General features: G+C 44.3%; 1 protein-coding gene and 1 pseudogene across 4 annotated transcripts in view; both read right to left on the bottom strand.

Annotated features, from left to right (window-relative positions):
• The window catches only part of LOC311350613 (E3 ubiquitin-protein ligase pellino homolog 1-like), a 9,431-nt pseudogene extending 7,166 nt beyond the window's left edge, over positions 1-2,265 (bottom strand). The window contains exons 1-3 of the transcript in view: positions 2,183-2,265; positions 867-997; positions 627-728 (exon numbers count right to left, since the gene is read on the bottom strand). The product of the transcript in view is annotated as an E3 ubiquitin-protein ligase pellino homolog 1-like (transcript). The remainder of the gene's footprint in view (positions 1-626; positions 729-866; positions 998-2,182) is intronic.
• Positions 2,266-12,438: 10,173 nt separating this feature from the next.
• The window catches only part of abch1 (ATP-binding cassette, sub-family H, member 1), a 30,879-nt gene continuing 25,783 nt past the window's right edge, over positions 12,439-17,534 (bottom strand). For 2 of the 3 annotated variants that reach the window (XM_084470040.1, XM_084470041.1), the window contains exons 19-20: positions 17,386-17,490; positions 14,616-16,175 (exon numbers count right to left, since the gene is read on the bottom strand). In XM_084470040.1, the coding sequence (XP_084326166.1) occupies positions 16,069-16,175; positions 17,386-17,490 (212 nt within the window). In that variant the 3' untranslated portion in view covers positions 14,616-16,068. Of the gene's footprint in view, positions 12,874-14,615; positions 16,176-17,385; positions 17,491-17,534 lie in introns of those variants that run through there. The other variant, XR_014636646.1, reaches the window with a different exon arrangement.

The raw sequence follows: 17,534 nt of genomic DNA, 5'->3' as shown, positions 1-17,534 counted from the left end.
ACGAGATCGCGGATACAAGCGGCCGAGATGAGTTTTCTCAGGAGGGTGGCTGGTGTCTCCCTTAGGGATAGGGTGAGAAGTTCAGTCATCCGGGAGGAACTCGGATTAGAGCCGCTGCTCCTTTGCTTAGAGAGGAGTCAGTTGAGGTGGTTCATCTGGTAAGGAGTAAGGATGCCCACTGGACGCCTCCCTTGGGAGGTGTTCCAGGCACGACCAGTGGGGAGGAGACCCCGGGGGAAGACCCAGGACTAGGTGGAGAGATTATATCTCAACACTGGCCTGGGAACGCCTCGGGATCCCCCCGTCAGAGCTGGTCAATGTGGCCCCCGGGAAAGGGAAGTCTGGGGCCCCCCTGCTTGAGCTGCTGCCCCCGCGACCCGACCCCGGATAAGCGGATGAGGATGAGGATGAGAATGAGGATATTGTTGTGTGAGTGAGTGTGTGAGTGAGACAAACGACACACCGACGAAAAAAATCAATCTAAAGTATCCAACACTTCCTTTGTGTGATGTCTGATCTCTACAGAACTGAATGTCCCTGAGGTGAGAGCACCAGCACCAGAGCCATCCCGCCGAGTGCCAGAAACAGCGAGTGTTTAGGGTGTGTGTGTGTGGCCGTGCGTGCACCTGAAACATGTCCGTGTTGTTGTCATGGGTGTACTCCACCACCACGGTCTGGGCCCGAGACAGGGTGTAGGAGATACTGTGCTGGTCTTTGTTACTGATGGCCTTCAGGGAGGGAGGACAAAGGGATGGTTGGAGGTGGTTGGAGAAGAAAGTTTCTCCAACCACCAGTTTCTAACATCATTTCTTTCCAAAGCCTAATCCCAATGAGCTAGTGATGCAGTGTGTGGGTGCGGTCCGTACCTTTGCAGCCTGCGCCGTGCATGCACTGTGCACAGTGCTGGGTTTGACCCCCGTTGGCCTTGGGCCGTTTGGAGAGGCCAAAGCGACTCTTACGTCGGCCTCTGTCTCCATTGGGTAGGGATCCGTTATACCTGTACCCCACACACACACACACACACACACACACACACACACACACACACACACACACACACACACACACACACACACACACACACACACACACACACACACACACACACACAGGGACGTTGTGTAAAATGTTAATTAAAACAGAATGCAATGATTTGAAAATCATTTTTTACCTGCCAAGATATTCCATGTTCTAATTAATCGACTTAATGTTTTGTAAATATAAGCTCATTCTAAAAATGATGCCTTGCAAAACATTCCAAAGCAGTTGGGACTGGGAATGAGTGAGTCAGATAAACAACACCTATAGTGGTTTGGGAATAAGATGGCACACTGACGATGAATGGTTAGCCTGACATGGCGGAAAAAGTAGGTTTAAAACTGGAAAACGAAACAATTGGAACTATTGTTCCATAGTGGAACATGTTCCCAATCATCTGCTCAGAGCAGCCCATGCACGGTGACGTGGCTGTGGTGGCGGAAGTCTATAGAGGACCACAAAGGAAAGGAGCGGAAATCTATAGAAATGGTGCGTGTGCGTGTGGCTCGCAGAAGGTAGCATGAGTTAGGTAATGAGCTACTAATTATATAAAATGGACCAAAGTACCATATGACTGGTTAGAGGTTTTCCTACAGGTTGTTTGGGTGCATTGGACAATAAACCGCAGTAATGAGTAGCCATAGTCTGGAAGGCTTTGGGGGGCACTGAGAGAGAGAGAGAGAGAGAGAGAGAGAGAGAGAGAGAGAGAGAGAGAGAGAGAGAGAGAGAGAGAGAGAGAGAGAGAGAGAGGAGAGAGAGAGATGAGAGAGAGAGAGAGAGAGAGAGAGAGAGAGAGTGAGAGAGAGAGAGAGGAAGAGAGAGAGAGAGAGAGAGAGAGAGAGAGAGAGAGCGCATTTCTGTATTTCAGCCACCGAAGGAGGTCGTATCATTAAAAGTTTTGGGGGTTTTTGCTGACGCTGTTATCCAAAGCGACTTACAACCACTCATTCACACATTCACTCACCGACAGGAGCGGTCAGGGTGAGGTGTCTTGCTCAGGGACACCTCAACACTCTAGGAGGATCTAACTAGCAACTTTCTTGTTAACAGCCAACCCCCCCCCCCCCCTATCAATGGCACCATAGCCTCAGTTTGAACAGAGCTGACAGTATAGACCGGTAGAACCAGGCTGGTGTCTCCTCACCCCAGAACAATGAGCTCTCCATACTTGACTGGCACTTTGGTGGAAGGTAAGCTGGAGATGTTATCCTGCTCTGGGGAGAACATCAGGCTGGGGAGGCCGGAGGAGGGGTGACCTCAGGAAAAAAACAAGACCGGGGCCCACAGGAGGGAGGGAGGAGCACCAGGAGGGGGGGGGAGCCTCAGCTCTGTCTTCTCCTGCTCCATCGGTCCATCTCGTTCCTGTCCTCAGAGGGTGACTGGTCCTGCAAGAGGTGGAGAACAGAGGTGTCATGAGGATTCTGGAATAATGAACGTCACCAGATGATTGGCCGTAGGTCTGGCCAAGATTCACTCCAGGAGTGACCAGGACACACCTCTGTGCAACACTAATGTGATCTGATATGATATATATGGAAACATGAAATGTTTGCCATTTACAAAAATCCTATGCATCCTATGCAAGGGACCCTGAGTTTTAGTTTATTGAGTCACATGGTGATATGGCAACATGTGAAAACTGTTCACCATATTGAATATGATGTGTGTGTATGTGTGTGTGTTGTGTATCGGTATGTGTGCGCGTGTGTGTGTGTATATGTTTGTGTGCTATGGCAGTTTGCCAGACATCCCCTGGAGACTGATACACAGAGCAACAACAAAGCACCATTCTCCCTGGCTATGGAACAACGGCAGGCACACACACACACACACACACACACACACACACACACACACACACACACACACACACACACACACACACACACACACACACACACACACACACACACACACACACACACACACACACACACACACACACACACACTTCATCTGCCCCGGTACGGGTTCCTCTCAAACTCATGAACCAAACAAGCAACAGAATCACCAACCACCTGGATGGATGGAGGCCATTCTATCGCTGTCTCATCACGCATGCACACACGCACGCACGCACGACATCCTGGAGCATTACTTACATATTAAACATTACTGTGCGTTCACACCAAAAAACACAATTTTCGCCTGTTCGCGCGAAGCTGCGTATGTTGTCGCGCGACTCAGCGAAATCTGTCGCTGTGCTTAATGTGTGCACTGAAACGTGTCGCGGGGCGAATTTTGTCGCGGAGCGTTTTGCCCGCCAACGGTCATTCATGCCAATTCATTCTCATCAACCATGGCCGAGATGTGTGTCTGTACCTGTTGTGGAAGAGGGAGAGACGTCGGAATGCCCGTCGTTTATGGGTTAAAAAATTTTGTCGCCGGGACCCGTGACAAGATTTGATTGACGGGGCGACAGTTTTCCCCAAGACGGGCGGGCGCGTTCACGTGGATTTGTCGCGTGAATGAGCGACAGATTTTGCAGAAGTTGAAATATTTAAACTTCCTCGCGGCATTTGCGTTGAAACAGCCAATCAGCGTTCACTCCCTGTGGGTAACGCACACATTAAGCACAGCGACAGATTTCGCTGAGTCGCGCGACAACATACGCAGCTTCGCGCGAACAGGCGAAAATTGTGTCTTTTGGTGTGAACGCACAGTTAGGAAGCTGTTGTTTACAGCAGTTCCCAGAAAGATGAACCAGCCAAAACAGCACACTCTTGTGCACATTAATATACAATACACATCACATGTCCCACACACACACAATCAGAAGCACTTCAAAATGGCGAAGCATGTGGATGATGAATGCTAATGCATGGACCCATGCAGACTTGCCTATCACAGACACGGCACACAAATAAAAACACCCCACGCACACACAAAACGGCTAACATTCCCGTTCCATTGTGATGCTTTGTGATTTGAACAGAAGTCAATATACACATAGGAAATCCCCAAGTCCTTTCCCACTGTCAGACAGTTCTCATAGTCACCAGTCCCTAAGCAAGGACGCCTGTCTGTGTGTGCATGTGGGCACCATATCAGTGATATATTACCCTCAGGGGTCCGCTTTGTTTCCGGCCCCAGAAGATTTTGTTCAGGACTCTACGGCCATACGAGAGAAGGGAAATCAAGAGCACAGGAATACAGATCTGTGTTTACTGTGGGGCATAAGACCTTCATACAATGAATGATGAAATAGGTTTCAGTTTGTAAACATACTGTTTTCTGTGGCTTTAACTAAACTGTGCTAAACTAAACTCAGGCTAGAAGGTGATCGAGTTATTCAGCAGCTTTACTTTACTGAACCCCCCAACACATAATTATACCCATGGTGATAAAATGTTTTTGAAAAACCCATAATCATTTTTAATTGAGCATACATTGAGACCATAAGCATGTACTACGACTGGTGTGGGAATTCTTAACAGCATCATTACCAATTAATCATTAACAATAAAACTGTGTACTGTGGAAGGAGCCTTTATGTTCTACAAGCGCCAGATGTGAATACAAAAATATGATCTCCCAGAACCAGACACACACACACACACACACACACACACACACACACACACACACACACACACACACACACACACACACACACACACACACACACACACACACACACACACACACACACACACACACACACACACAGTCCAGCCGGAGCTTTGCATTAGAAGGAAACAAGCATGGTAATCTCTCTGGGTCTGAGAAAAATATATCATCAAATATGACAGTGAGTAAATAGTAAATCAACCACAACCCGTCACAGCCGCCGCTGCTCGATGCAGTGAGCACAAAAACACCAGCACACCGATGGATTACAGTATGTTAATCCGATGGATTACAGGGGTATGTGGCAGTGGAGCACACATCTTCTTCCTGGTCCTAAGATGCACTAGGAATCTAGTAAGTTATAAAATCCAAAGGTCCTATTCACTGTAGGGCTGTGTGTGTGAGCTTAATGTGTCTTCAACTAATGCATGAAGGAGTTGATATTATTCAATGCTGTAAAATCTGTGGATAAGAGTTAGGGTTGAGGGAGGGAGGGAAACACTGACATGGAGGTCCAATCAGAGGAGATGCTTGTGAGGGTGAACATCAAAGAGGAAGATTCATGGATCTCAACTCATCTGAAGGTAGTACGATGACCGACATTGTAACATTTCTGCATCTCTCATCTAGCCATAGCATTTTGTCCTTTGTCTTAATATTGATATTTTGACATTATCATTATTAATTGTACTATCACTGTATGTAGTATAGTGAGTGAAAGTTCTTCAGTATAACTGGATTGTATGAACGACAACTTGAAATCTACCTTTGAAAGCGCTTTCTGCTGGAAAAACAGTAATAGCATGAAAATAATAAATAGTTATACAATTTGTAGTTCAAGATATTCATTACCTCTCAAAGGAACAAGCTGGATTATAATAAAGCCATTTGCAGCAGTCATGGAAACCTTCTGTTCAGAATATGTGATTGAAAAGATGAGCAAGCTTAAAGCTTAAAGCTTAAAGGGGTAGTTCAGTATTTTGGACATCGGGTCTCATTTCCAAGTGAGCCAGTGTGTTATTTATCACTGGAGACCGTTTTCAACACTTTTCATTCAGTCCTTCTAGTTGCAGAAATCGCTGGTGCTAGGCTAGCGCAAGTCGAGGGGAACTGCTAGCCTGCCAATAAAAACAGTTTTACCCACTCCACAGTACACCCGAGGCAAACCAATTATAATGCCAGACTATCGATGTAAATGTCTGTGTTGATAGAATAATATTAGGAATAAAACTATCCTTGTATCGCAATGATCACATTACATTTTGGGGGACTACTTCCTCAGCAACGGTGGAATTTCACTTTGCTCCGGTGTAGCAACCAATTCACTACAGCAGAAGGTAAACAGAGAAGCGCACTCCAGGTAATATCAGTCCGCTGCTGCCGTAGCCTGCTTCCAACTACAGGGATTATAAACTAAATGCAATGCGATGCTAGGGTAAGTTTATTTCTAACACTATTCTATCAACACAGACATTTACATCGATAGTCGGGCATTATAATTGGTTTGCCTCGGGAGTGGGTAAAACTGTTTTTATTGGCAGGCTAGCAGTTCCCCTCGACTTGCGCTAGCCTAGCACCAGCGATCAACTAGAAGGACTGAATGAAAAGTGTTGAAAACGGTCTCCAATGATAAATAACACACTGGCTCACTTGGAAATGAGACCCGATGTCCAAAATCCTGAACCACCCCTTTAGAGCTAAAGAGAATTTTGCATCAAAATTCCATCAACAAAGTTGATGTAAAGATTGCAGAGGGAACTGAACAGGTTTTGTTTCCAGGTGAACTGGCTTCACTTATGATATAAATGTGAGCTTGATTATTTTAATCCTGTAAACACCTGTCAAATGGCCTGGTTCAGTCTGGCCTGGTTCAGTCTGGCCTGGTTCAGTCTGGCATGGACTGGTTCAGTCTGGCATGGCCTGGTTCAGTCTGGCCTGGTTCAATCTGGCATGGACTGGTTCAGTCTGGCCTGGTTCAGTCTGGCCTGGTTCAGTCTGGCCTGGTTCAGTCTGGCATGGCCTGGTTCAGTCTGGCATGGCCTGGTTCAGTCTGGCCTGGTTCAATCTGGCATGGACTGGTTCAGTCTGGCCTGGTTCAATCTGGCATGGACTGGTTCAGTCTGGCCTGGTTCAGTCTGGCATGGCCTGGTTCAGTCTGGCATGGACTGGTTCAGTCTGGCCTGGTTCAGTCTGGCATGGACTGGTTCAGTCTGGCATGGCCTGGTTCAGTCTGGCCTGGTTCAATCTGGCATGGACTGGTTCAGTCTGGCCTGGTTCAGTCTGGCCTGGTTCAGTCTGGCCTGGTTCAGTCTGGCCTGGTTCAATCTGGCATGGACTGGTTCAGTCTGGCATGGACTGGTTCAGTCTGGCCTGGTTCAGTCTGGCATGGACTGGTTCAGTCTGGCATGGCCTGGTTCAGTCTGGACTGGTTCAGTCTGGCCTGGTTCAATCTGGCCTGGTTCAGTCTGGCCTGGTTCAGTCTGGACTGGTTCAGTGTGGCCTGGTTCAGTGTGGCCTGGTTCAGTCTGGACTGGTTCAGTGTGGCCTGGTTCAATCTGGCATGGGTTGTGAGTTGGGATCTCAGGTTATTGTTTAATTGTGTAACAAAGAATTGAAGGGAACATTTTCACCTGCGTATCTGTTTGATACGTATTGGTATATTGATTACTGAGATAGCGTTGAATAAGCACAAAGATTAAAGTAGCTTCTTATGCCACACTTTTGTAGCTTGGCTTGTTACATTTCTCTTGACCAGGGTGGGCTCCAGACACCTCTGGGAGGCCGCTTTCTCCACCAGCAGCAACCCAGTATACCAGTATACAACCCAGTACAGCTCCAGCCTCACCATGACCACCTGGACATGTGGATGAGAACAGCCCAGATCTTCTCTCACTGAACCAGGAGATGAGAGGGAAAGGAAGAGATGGGAGGCTCAAAGCTGTTCACTGCCATTTGTTGATTTCCTGATACATTTGGTTGAGACTGATGGAGTAAGAAAAATAATAAGAAAAGGAAAACTCGAGGATTAGCCTGCTTGTCATTTTTCTAAAGTAAGGACTTTTTTTTTCCAAGATGCGAATTGCACCAAAGGTCTTGAAATGAGAAAACAACATTTCCTATTTTATTATTAGAGTCCTTACTCTGAAAGTATTGTTTAAATATAACACAAATACAACCAAAAGCGTTATTTGTTACATTGCTTTTGATTGTGTGCGTGAGGCTTAAACCACGTGAAGATATTCTTTATGACTTTTCCCTACACGAAAGTGACTTGAGTCGATGCAGTTCTGACAGGACTGAGAGAGGACCACTCTGAACACAGCTACTGACGGGGTCAACTGCTGCGATCAAAGAAATGAATGGGTTGTTGTTCACTTACTGGTTGATGGAGGACGGGTCCCAGTCGTTACTGGTCGGTGGAGGACACTACAGGTCTCTGTGGTCTGGGTTATCTCCACACGCGGAGGTCTTTCCAGCTTGGTGGCGCTAGCAGGCTAACGTTAAGCGCTATCCGCTAACCCTGGTGATTTAGTGAATGATCATCGGTAGTCCTCCTCATCCTCAGGAACACAAAGAACACGAGCAGCGAACCGCGTGACGAGGAGTAGGTCCGTGATGATCGGCGGGTTTCATCATGGCATGTTTCATCATCTTTAGATGACGGCTCCTGTCCTCAGCGCGGTCCTCTGTCGGGAGCTGCTGCACATCAGCTGTCTGCTGGTTCTGCTGGACGCTGGGAGAGAACACACACACACGCACACACACACACACACACGCACACGCACGCACACACACACACACACACACACACACACACACACACACACACACACACACACACACACACACACACACACAGATGGAAGAGCAAAGGACTGTGGGGCTTGTAGTATTACCGAACAATCTACAGTCGAATGTATCACACACACACACACACACACACACACACACACACACACACACACACACACACACACACACACACACACACACACACACACACACACTGTGTTTGAGCCCTGGTGTTTCCGTTGCTATGGTTCCCTTGCACACTTGGGTGGATGCTTTTCTTTATTCCAAAGGTCACTTTTGGGGCAAACGCTTATTTACCATATTTATAAACTTATTAAAACAAGGCCAACAAATATTTAACTTATTCTCACATCTTGGGCACCATATGACTTATGCATTTGCATATGTTTACATGCTTACATACTTTATATAAATGATGACCCTACATCACAGGGACATGGTTATTAGGACCAGCAACACAGACTAAAACTGTTTAGGCAGCAGTAAAGTGTGACAGGCTGCTCTGATGCTGAAAATGTCCCAGTAAAACCAGTAAGCAGGTGAAAACCTGAGCTTGGTTTGGGGGACCCCTATTAATGAACTCCCTACAATGAAAGCATGATGCAGTATTGCAGTTTATTAGAACATAATGTGAATAAAGATGTTGTGCGTGGCACACACAGGGCAAGCCTTCTGAAGAGGACTGTGGTGGTTGCTAGGTGCCAGGACCCAAACATAGCAACAGCGGGGTTGTGTTCTGCAGGAGCCGGGAGGTCAGCTGGTGGCAGAGGGTCCTCGGTGTGACAGGGTTATGTCATAGACACACGCTGTGCTCATACTCAGCAAATATTAAATAACACCGTACTGTTCCCGGCCTGAGGAGCTGTGCAGGGATGTGTTGTCGTGCTGTCATAGCGACAGTAACCATGTGCAGCTGTGTGTTGACATAATGTTTAGTGGATCGCAGGCCAGGCACACACTGGCTCCCCCAGATGAATGACCATGTGTTCTTGTGTTGGTTTAGTTTGTCGCCGTTGCAGAGGTACGAGCAGTCCTTCTGCACCGTGGTTCAGTATGTTTATCTACAGCCAACATTCCTTAAGCCATTCAGCTTAAGTCTGTGTTGACAACCGACTCTTTTGACACATTTGTCCCTCCTCCACTCTTTGGTGATATTACAGACTCTAGCGATTCTGGCTCTGTGTTCTGGCTACAGAGCCAGAGTACTGCTATAGATAATAGCTTTGAAGGTAGGGCACTTTTATAAGAAATATTTGACACACGCAACAGGCCAACATAACACAGTCTGTAAACTTACAAAGAATCATTATTGTTTCCACCTTGATTATACTCTCACAAATTAGAATTTTGAATAATGGTAAAAGAAAACACCTTCTGAATTGACTTGGATTTTTCCATATATTTCATATAATTTATATATTCCCCTCAATATTCATTATTTATTTGTCACATCTGTAAAATAAAATAGATCTCGGTGGACCTGTGAGTGGAAAGATTTTGATGAGTTATTCTGAACCTGAAATGCAGACATAGACTTTCAACAAAAAGGCATTTACTTGATTTCAAGTATAAACATAAATGTACATAAAGAACAAGACGACAAACTATCAGGCACCAACCAACTGGTATTTTGGACCGCAAACAGCCAGACAACATTTCTCAGTTGTGACTAAATATTTTCCATGTCAGCTGGAAAGGCTGTGAGCTGACCATTGGCTGATCTGGGAGGGTCAGAGTGGCCGTGCCCGACAGTGGTAGGCTGTGGCCGATGACAGCACAATTGCAGTTGTTTCATTGGAATCCATTTTTTCAATTTAACTTTTGGTTGACCTACAAAAGTGTACGGAGCCCATTACAGATTGCTAAAGGCATTAAACATAACATTTTGTTTCTGTGTGATCGCCCTCTAACTATCCTTCATGGGAATGAGAAGAGAAAAAAGAACCTGTGAACTCGCCCTTCAGGAGGGAGAAGTGCGGGAGCAGCAGTCAGGTAAAGGTGTGGACGTGCTGGTGTGCAGTGCATCTCTCCATTCTGTCTGCTAGTGGACTGCCTAGCCGGCTCCTTGGCTGGGGCGTGCATCTCTTGGCCTGTTTTGCTTGCTTGCCAGACTTTGCCTAACTTTGTGCCTGACAAAAGTTGGAGTGAAATGAAACGAGCGACTTCAAGCAGCAGGACCAGTCCAGACAATATATGGATGTGATGGCACTCATACAAGCTCAATAAATATTGTTTGTTTACACGTCATTTTGTTCTGTATAGATCTATTTATTCTTAGACCAACAGACCTCATTTTGGAGACGTTTTGAAAGGAAGGAGGATTGTAGTGGGAGACCTGGGGTGCCGGTGTAACTGTGTGTAGATGGACATTTGACAGGGGTCACGAGTCAGGTAGGAGGGTCCCTTAGCAGCAGGTCGTTCAGGGCCCAAGGGAGGTCAGAACCGGCACTGGGATGGGTCATTTACGGGTCATTTTCGTTATTTTTTTCCGTTCACCAATTACTATGTGGGATGGCAGAAATACAGAAAACAAATCGAATACAATGTATTTTTGGTGTGCAAAAAGTTTACAATAGTTTCCACCCGTACACAAATCAGTTTAACCTGTATTATAGAGGCTATAGTCTATGATAAGTCAGTTTAACCTGTATTATATAGGCTACAGTATATGATAAGTCAGTTTAACCTGTATTATATAGACTACAGTTTGTGATAAGTGAGTTTAACCTGTATTATAGGCTACAGTCTATGATAAGTGAGTTGAACCTGTATTATATAGGCTACAGTCTGTGATAAGTCAGTTTAACCTATATTATATATAGGCTACAGTCTATGATAAGTGAGTTGAACCTATATTATATAGGCTACAGTTTATGATAAGTCAGTTTAACCTGTATTAAGTATTGGCTATTGGCCATGTAGTTATGTACGTGCTTATAACTGTTGTAGAGCTGCAGGAAACTATATATATATATATATATATATGATAATAGGAATAGTATAAAAGGTAGGTTCTACATGCTCATGCTCAAGTACATTTTGGTGTGATTATTTTGAACACTGATAACAACTCAACAACAACTGGGCTATACCAAATCCAGTTATCTACAGCTGTAAACTACCCCACATACACTATCTACAGCTGTAAACCACCCCACACTATCTAAAGCTATAAACTACCCCACATACACTATCTCCAGCTAGTACCCACACTATCTACAGCTGTAAATTACCCCACATACATGATCTACAACTGTAAACCACCCCACACTATCTACAACTGTAAAAACCCACACTATTTACAGCTGTAAACTACCCCACACTATCTACAGCTGTTAACTACCCCGCACTATCTACAGCTGGTAACTACCCCACACTATCTACAGCTGTTAACTACCCCGCACTATCTACAGCTGGTAACTACCCCACACTATCTACAGCTGGTAACTACCCCGCACTATCTACAGCTGGTAACTACCCCACACTATCTACAGCTGGTAACTACCCCACACTATCTACAGCTGGTAACTACCCCACACTATCTACAGCTGGTAACTACCCCACACTATCTACAGCTGGTAACTACCCCGCACTATCTACAGCTGGTAACTACCCCACACTATCTACAGCTGGTAACTACCCCACACTATCTACAGCTGGTAACTACCCACACTATCTACAGCTGGTAACTACCCCGCACTATCTACAGCTGGTAACTACCCACACTATCTACATCTGTAAACTACCTCACACTATCTACAGCTGGTAACTACCCACACTATCTACAGCTGGTAACTACCCACACTATCTACAGCTGTAAACTACCCCACACTATCTAGAGCTGTAAAAATATATACAACAGAGTGAGTTTTTTTATACTTTAATGCGGAAATGTTACATATTTTACCTTTAAATCTTTCAACACCGGAATACCGACAACACACAATAAAAACAACAGATTCTCAAAATCGACTTATTAACTTGGTTGGAACTAATAAGACAACAAAGGTAAACAAGGGAGAAATATAGAGAACAAAAATAACAATTTCAGTAAAATGCTGACAGATAAGATATTATCTGTCAACTTTCTGGCACTTAATGACAGTAAACCCACATTATATTCTACAACACTTTGTTCAAAGGTATTTTTTAGCTGCAAATTGTAACAATTCCAAAAAATATTTACGGAATAACGTATGTATATTATTTGCTGGCAAAAGTGTGTGTGATAATGGCATAAATGTGGTATAATTCAAGAATTGGCACATTTTAATTTGTGACTAATGTATGTATGGGTGCAACCGGTAAATATATGTCTAATAGGCCTGTCATTTGATTTAATTGCTTATTCACTGAGAATAATTGTTTTTAATGTTTTCAGTTGCCTCACCATCCACTGCCATTGGCTGAAGGCTATTCAGCTCTCTTATTGGAGCAGCCACACAGGTTAACCTAAACAAGGACACATATTAACATGACATGTCATTTCACACAAAACCGGCCATGCGTTGTCTTTTTAGGGCTGAATTTGCAACTTGCTACGAGCATTCAAATATGCAGTATTCCATCAGAATTCACTGATCAATCAATCAATCAATCAATCTTTATTTTTACATTAAAATAAATTCTCACCGTTATAGTATGGATTTGATGCACCAATTGTGCTATACATCCCTTCACAACTTTTATGTCTATTATCTGAATCACTAAGTCTTGTTTCGTAGATGCTCTCCATGTTAGGGATTGTACGTTAAAACATCTCCTACTTTGGCAATTTGGAAAAATGTACAGCTAACTAAAAATAACTAAAAGAACGTCATGCAACAATTTCTGTCAGATATCACTTGTGTCATAGATTTAACCATTTATTGCATGAAATGGTAACACACTTTAGTTTTGTGGTATGGTTCCACTCTTTTCTGGTGCTGGCAGATGTCAGATACAGAAGACCAACTGCATACAATCATGACTACAGGGAGCACGATACAATACCCCATGGGGTACATCAGATATCTTACAATACCCCATGGGGTACATCAGGTATCTCAACCCATTGTGGAGGTAGTATGTGATACAGAGCAGAAAAAGTAGGTGGAGGATGGGTGGTGGTTCTGCTCAGCACCCTTAACTTCACAGAGTGTGTTTGAGATGGAAGGTCTTAAATTGACCACCTAGTGGTCCTACCTAGTGTGCGTGCGTTTGATTGGACAGCGTTAGCTGTCAGCTGATAGGGGCACATGAGTGTCCCGCCAGAACTAGCTGCGCCAATCAAATACAGATTGTATACATATATATATATATATATATATATATATATATATACTGTATATATATATACATATATAGGTGTCAGCACCGTAAGGCATCAGCACAGGAGTCACACAATATCAACAGTAAATAATCTTCAGCAGTTCAATCAAGATTGTGCCCTCAAACACATGACGTTGCTTGAAACATAATTACATTCAGCCCTCAAATGAAATCATACAGAAGAATCCCAAAAAAATCTAAGAACAACACAATTTGTCCAATTGTGGAAAATGTTAAATAATGTTAACTGTTACAGCAAGCAGGACCAGTGCATGAGACGAGGCAACATTCTGAGGCATTCACAAATCCCTTGTTCCTAAAAATAAAAGGAGCCAATAAGTTTCAAAACATGGCTGAAGGGGACAGAAATGGCTGATATTACAAAGTTAATATTTCATGATGGCACAGTGATTGCATTATAAGTGTACAGAGGAGATGACAAACGCAGCTTCACATTCTCCAGAAAGGAAGTTAAAGTTGCATTCTCGAAGGTTGTCACGTAAATTAATGTTTGTTAAGTCTATCTATCACTAACCAAGGTAACACAATGGTGATTGAGCACATTGTACCTATTGTGTTATAGTTTGTATTGTATTGTTTTTGTATTGTTCTGCATTGTTTTAATATCTTCCTGCACAGGGACAGGCTGACGTAAATATGCGATATGGTTGTGTTGTGCATGGCCCTGTTAACTTATCTAATTTAAACTTTGTCCCACTGATGTAAGCCCTTGCATTTGTTCTGGGTGTCAGTGCCACTTTAAAATCCCCTTTTGTATGTGTTGAAATAAAAGTGTTCTAACCAATGGGAGTTTGAATATTCTGTATTTTTTATTCATGTTAACCATGTTGAAGCAATCCATTTCATTTGTTGCCACAATGTGGCACCAAACTAATCACAAGGGTAGTATTTAGCATGTTGAGGTTTCAGGCATCAAAATACAACACACCTTGTGTTGTGTTGTATTTTGATACTTGCAACCTCTTGAATTATTAATCTGTTCAAAAGAATGAACAGAGTGGTACCTTGTCTTTAACAAGATGCAGCCACCATAGAAAAAGTCGGAACACAACAAACAGGTGGCAAGAGAGACATTTGCATCTATTTGGGAGGATAAGGTGGAATATACACCTTGTTGGTCATTCTATTTTCTTCTTTTGACTCAAGTTTACAATAAACAATAAACCCATAACTGTTTTGCTCTAACCATGTTGCAAAACCTGGTAACCATGTTTTACAATACTGTATATAAAATCTGATATCACACCACTGATACATCCATATAAATTGTTCCTTTCTGTGTAAGACTACAGGTGCACTTGTATTTATTACTAGAATAAGGTTGGATAATATCTGATCTGGAGAAAACAGTACTTTATGGCGCATTTCCACCGGAGGGTGTGGGTCGGTTCAGTCTGCAAAGGTGCGGCACGTGTCGCGTTTCGACCGCCAGAAGTGGGCGTGATCCGGACCGAGCCGCATTGAGCCGTACTCGTCTCGCAGTACTCCTCTGTTAGGGTGCTGAGACGCCTGAAAGGGTGCCAAATTTGAGCTACACACACCGTACGTTGATTGGTCGACAGAATCGTCCCTTCCGTGCGACAGGGGGATAACAAACAAACACAGTAGCGAGGTATTTCTGGACAACGGCGAAAGCCGTTTATTGAAGAAAATGTTGCACGAAAGTTTGCCGTCCTTCTTGGACGTCCTACATTGTTGCTCTTTGTTCATTGTGCGCGTTCTTCTTTTTCCTTGGATTTATTAGCAGGCTACACTGTGTCGGGCTGCTATGAGATCACGATGCTTACGTAGCTGCCGTGGCTTTCGCCGTTCAGCCTAAACCCCGCCCTACCATAAGGGTAGTGGCGGCGGTGGAAAAGTGAGCCGTAACTGAGCTGGGCTATACCGCACCCTCACTACTGGGCTGAGGCGCGCTGGGTCCGAAGCGTACCAGCCGGTGGAAATGCACCATTAGAGTACCTTGCCCTGAGTTTAGGCGCAGTGCATTCTGGGAGTCCGAGGTTTAAATACTGCCAAACATCCAAGTGACATTCTGTCCACGTCAATTGCTCAATTCATATTCTGTGAAGTATGCAATGTAACTTCTGAACTATAATACAATGAAATTGTGAATTCACTCACATGAAACAATATGTTGAATAAAAAGAGGAAATATGTGTGCATGCTTGTGCAATTGTGTGTGGGTGCAAGCTTGTTTCGGAAAATTGTGGACATTGGGCAACTCTATAGCCCCCCCGCTCCCTGTCCCACCGTTCCTCTTCCATGTCCTCAACAGACACGAAGCCCTCCGTCCAGGCGGCCCTGACGGCCGGGTGGTCACGTCCTGAGCTTGAGGATGATGGTGGCCAGGAGGAGGAAACAGGTGTTCCATCCCAACGTGACCGCAAAACCACGCCACACCATCATGTGACCCAGGCCCCAACCTATTGCAAGAATGGAGATGAACAACAATGGGTGTTATTGGAGTCCCAAAAAAGGTTTTATGGCATGATTGATACGAAACAATTAGGGGTGTCCTTGATTACGATTTTGCATATTGGAATTAGTCAGGCGGCAGGCCGCAACCATCTTTGACTGACAGTCCAATCATATGCAACATATTTTATAATATATATGACACAAGGATGTTTAGGATGTCCTAATTGTGTCTGTCACATACGTTTAAATGCTAGAAAATAATCAATTGTCTTATCAGGTTTCGTAGAGCTGTCTACTAAATAACGGATCACCTCTACAAACCAACTGTTTACCATATAAAGACAATGTGTGCGCATTTCAACTGCATTCAATATTCAATAAAGGCAAACAGGAAGCTCCGTTGGTCTGATTATGCACAGTATTCACATCCCATCATGACAAAAATAAAAGAAACGATGCTGATACTACAGAATCACCTTATTTTACACCACCACCATATTTTGATACTGTCTTTATTGGAGATTTCAGGGGTACAGTATTTGTTTTTTACACCACTACTACACCACGGGTCAATATTGTCGGCATGCGCAGAACCACTAGGCAGCACGATTTGATAGGGAGCAGAGACTGGCAGAACGCCGCGCTCAGACGCCACGACCAATGGGCAGCGGATGGGTGACTTTCGTTTTATTTCTGGTGGTAAATGCATTCACGTTTGAAAAACCATTCAAGCTGTATACATTTATCATGATAATCTTGTACAACTAATTGTATGTATGAAATATTGTTGGAATAGAATTTACAACTGAAACAAAGCAAAAGTTCTGGGTTGCGTCACAAATGTCCCAAAGAAGAAGAAGAAGAAAGATGTCTTACCTGGGTTTTCAGTCATTAAGGATGGAGTTCACGTCTGTCTGTCTGTCTGTCTGTCTGTCTGTCTGTCTGTCTGTCTGTCTGTCTGTCTGTCTGTCTGTCTGTTTTGGGGTTGTGCATCTTTGAGCCCATGACCGTATAAAGGTGTATAATATAATATACCTTTGTGTGTATGTGCTTGTTTGTGTGTTTTAAGCCGATGTTGTGTGTATTCGTGCAAGTGTGTGTGTAAACTGTGTCTGTCTGTATGGGTTGTGTACTGGTGTGAGTCGTACGCTGTGTGTTGTGTACAACAGGCATGTGTTGTGTATACCAGGTTTGTGAGTGTGTTGTGATGGTTACCTCTATACATGATGCAGCGCAGAGCTTCTGAGGCGTAGGTCTGAGGCAGCGCCAGGCTGAGGTAGCGCAGAGGGTAGGGGATACACTCCACGGGCCAGATCACCCCTACCACAGGGAGGAACCATTAGACACTCCACGGGCCAGATCAC

This window comes from Micromesistius poutassou (assembly GCF_964030765.1).
Source record: "Micromesistius poutassou genome assembly, chromosome: 7".
NCBI classification, from domain to species: Eukaryota; Metazoa; Chordata; class Actinopteri; order Gadiformes; family Gadidae; genus Micromesistius; species Micromesistius poutassou.
This window is presented reverse-complemented; position numbering and strand designations above follow the sequence as displayed.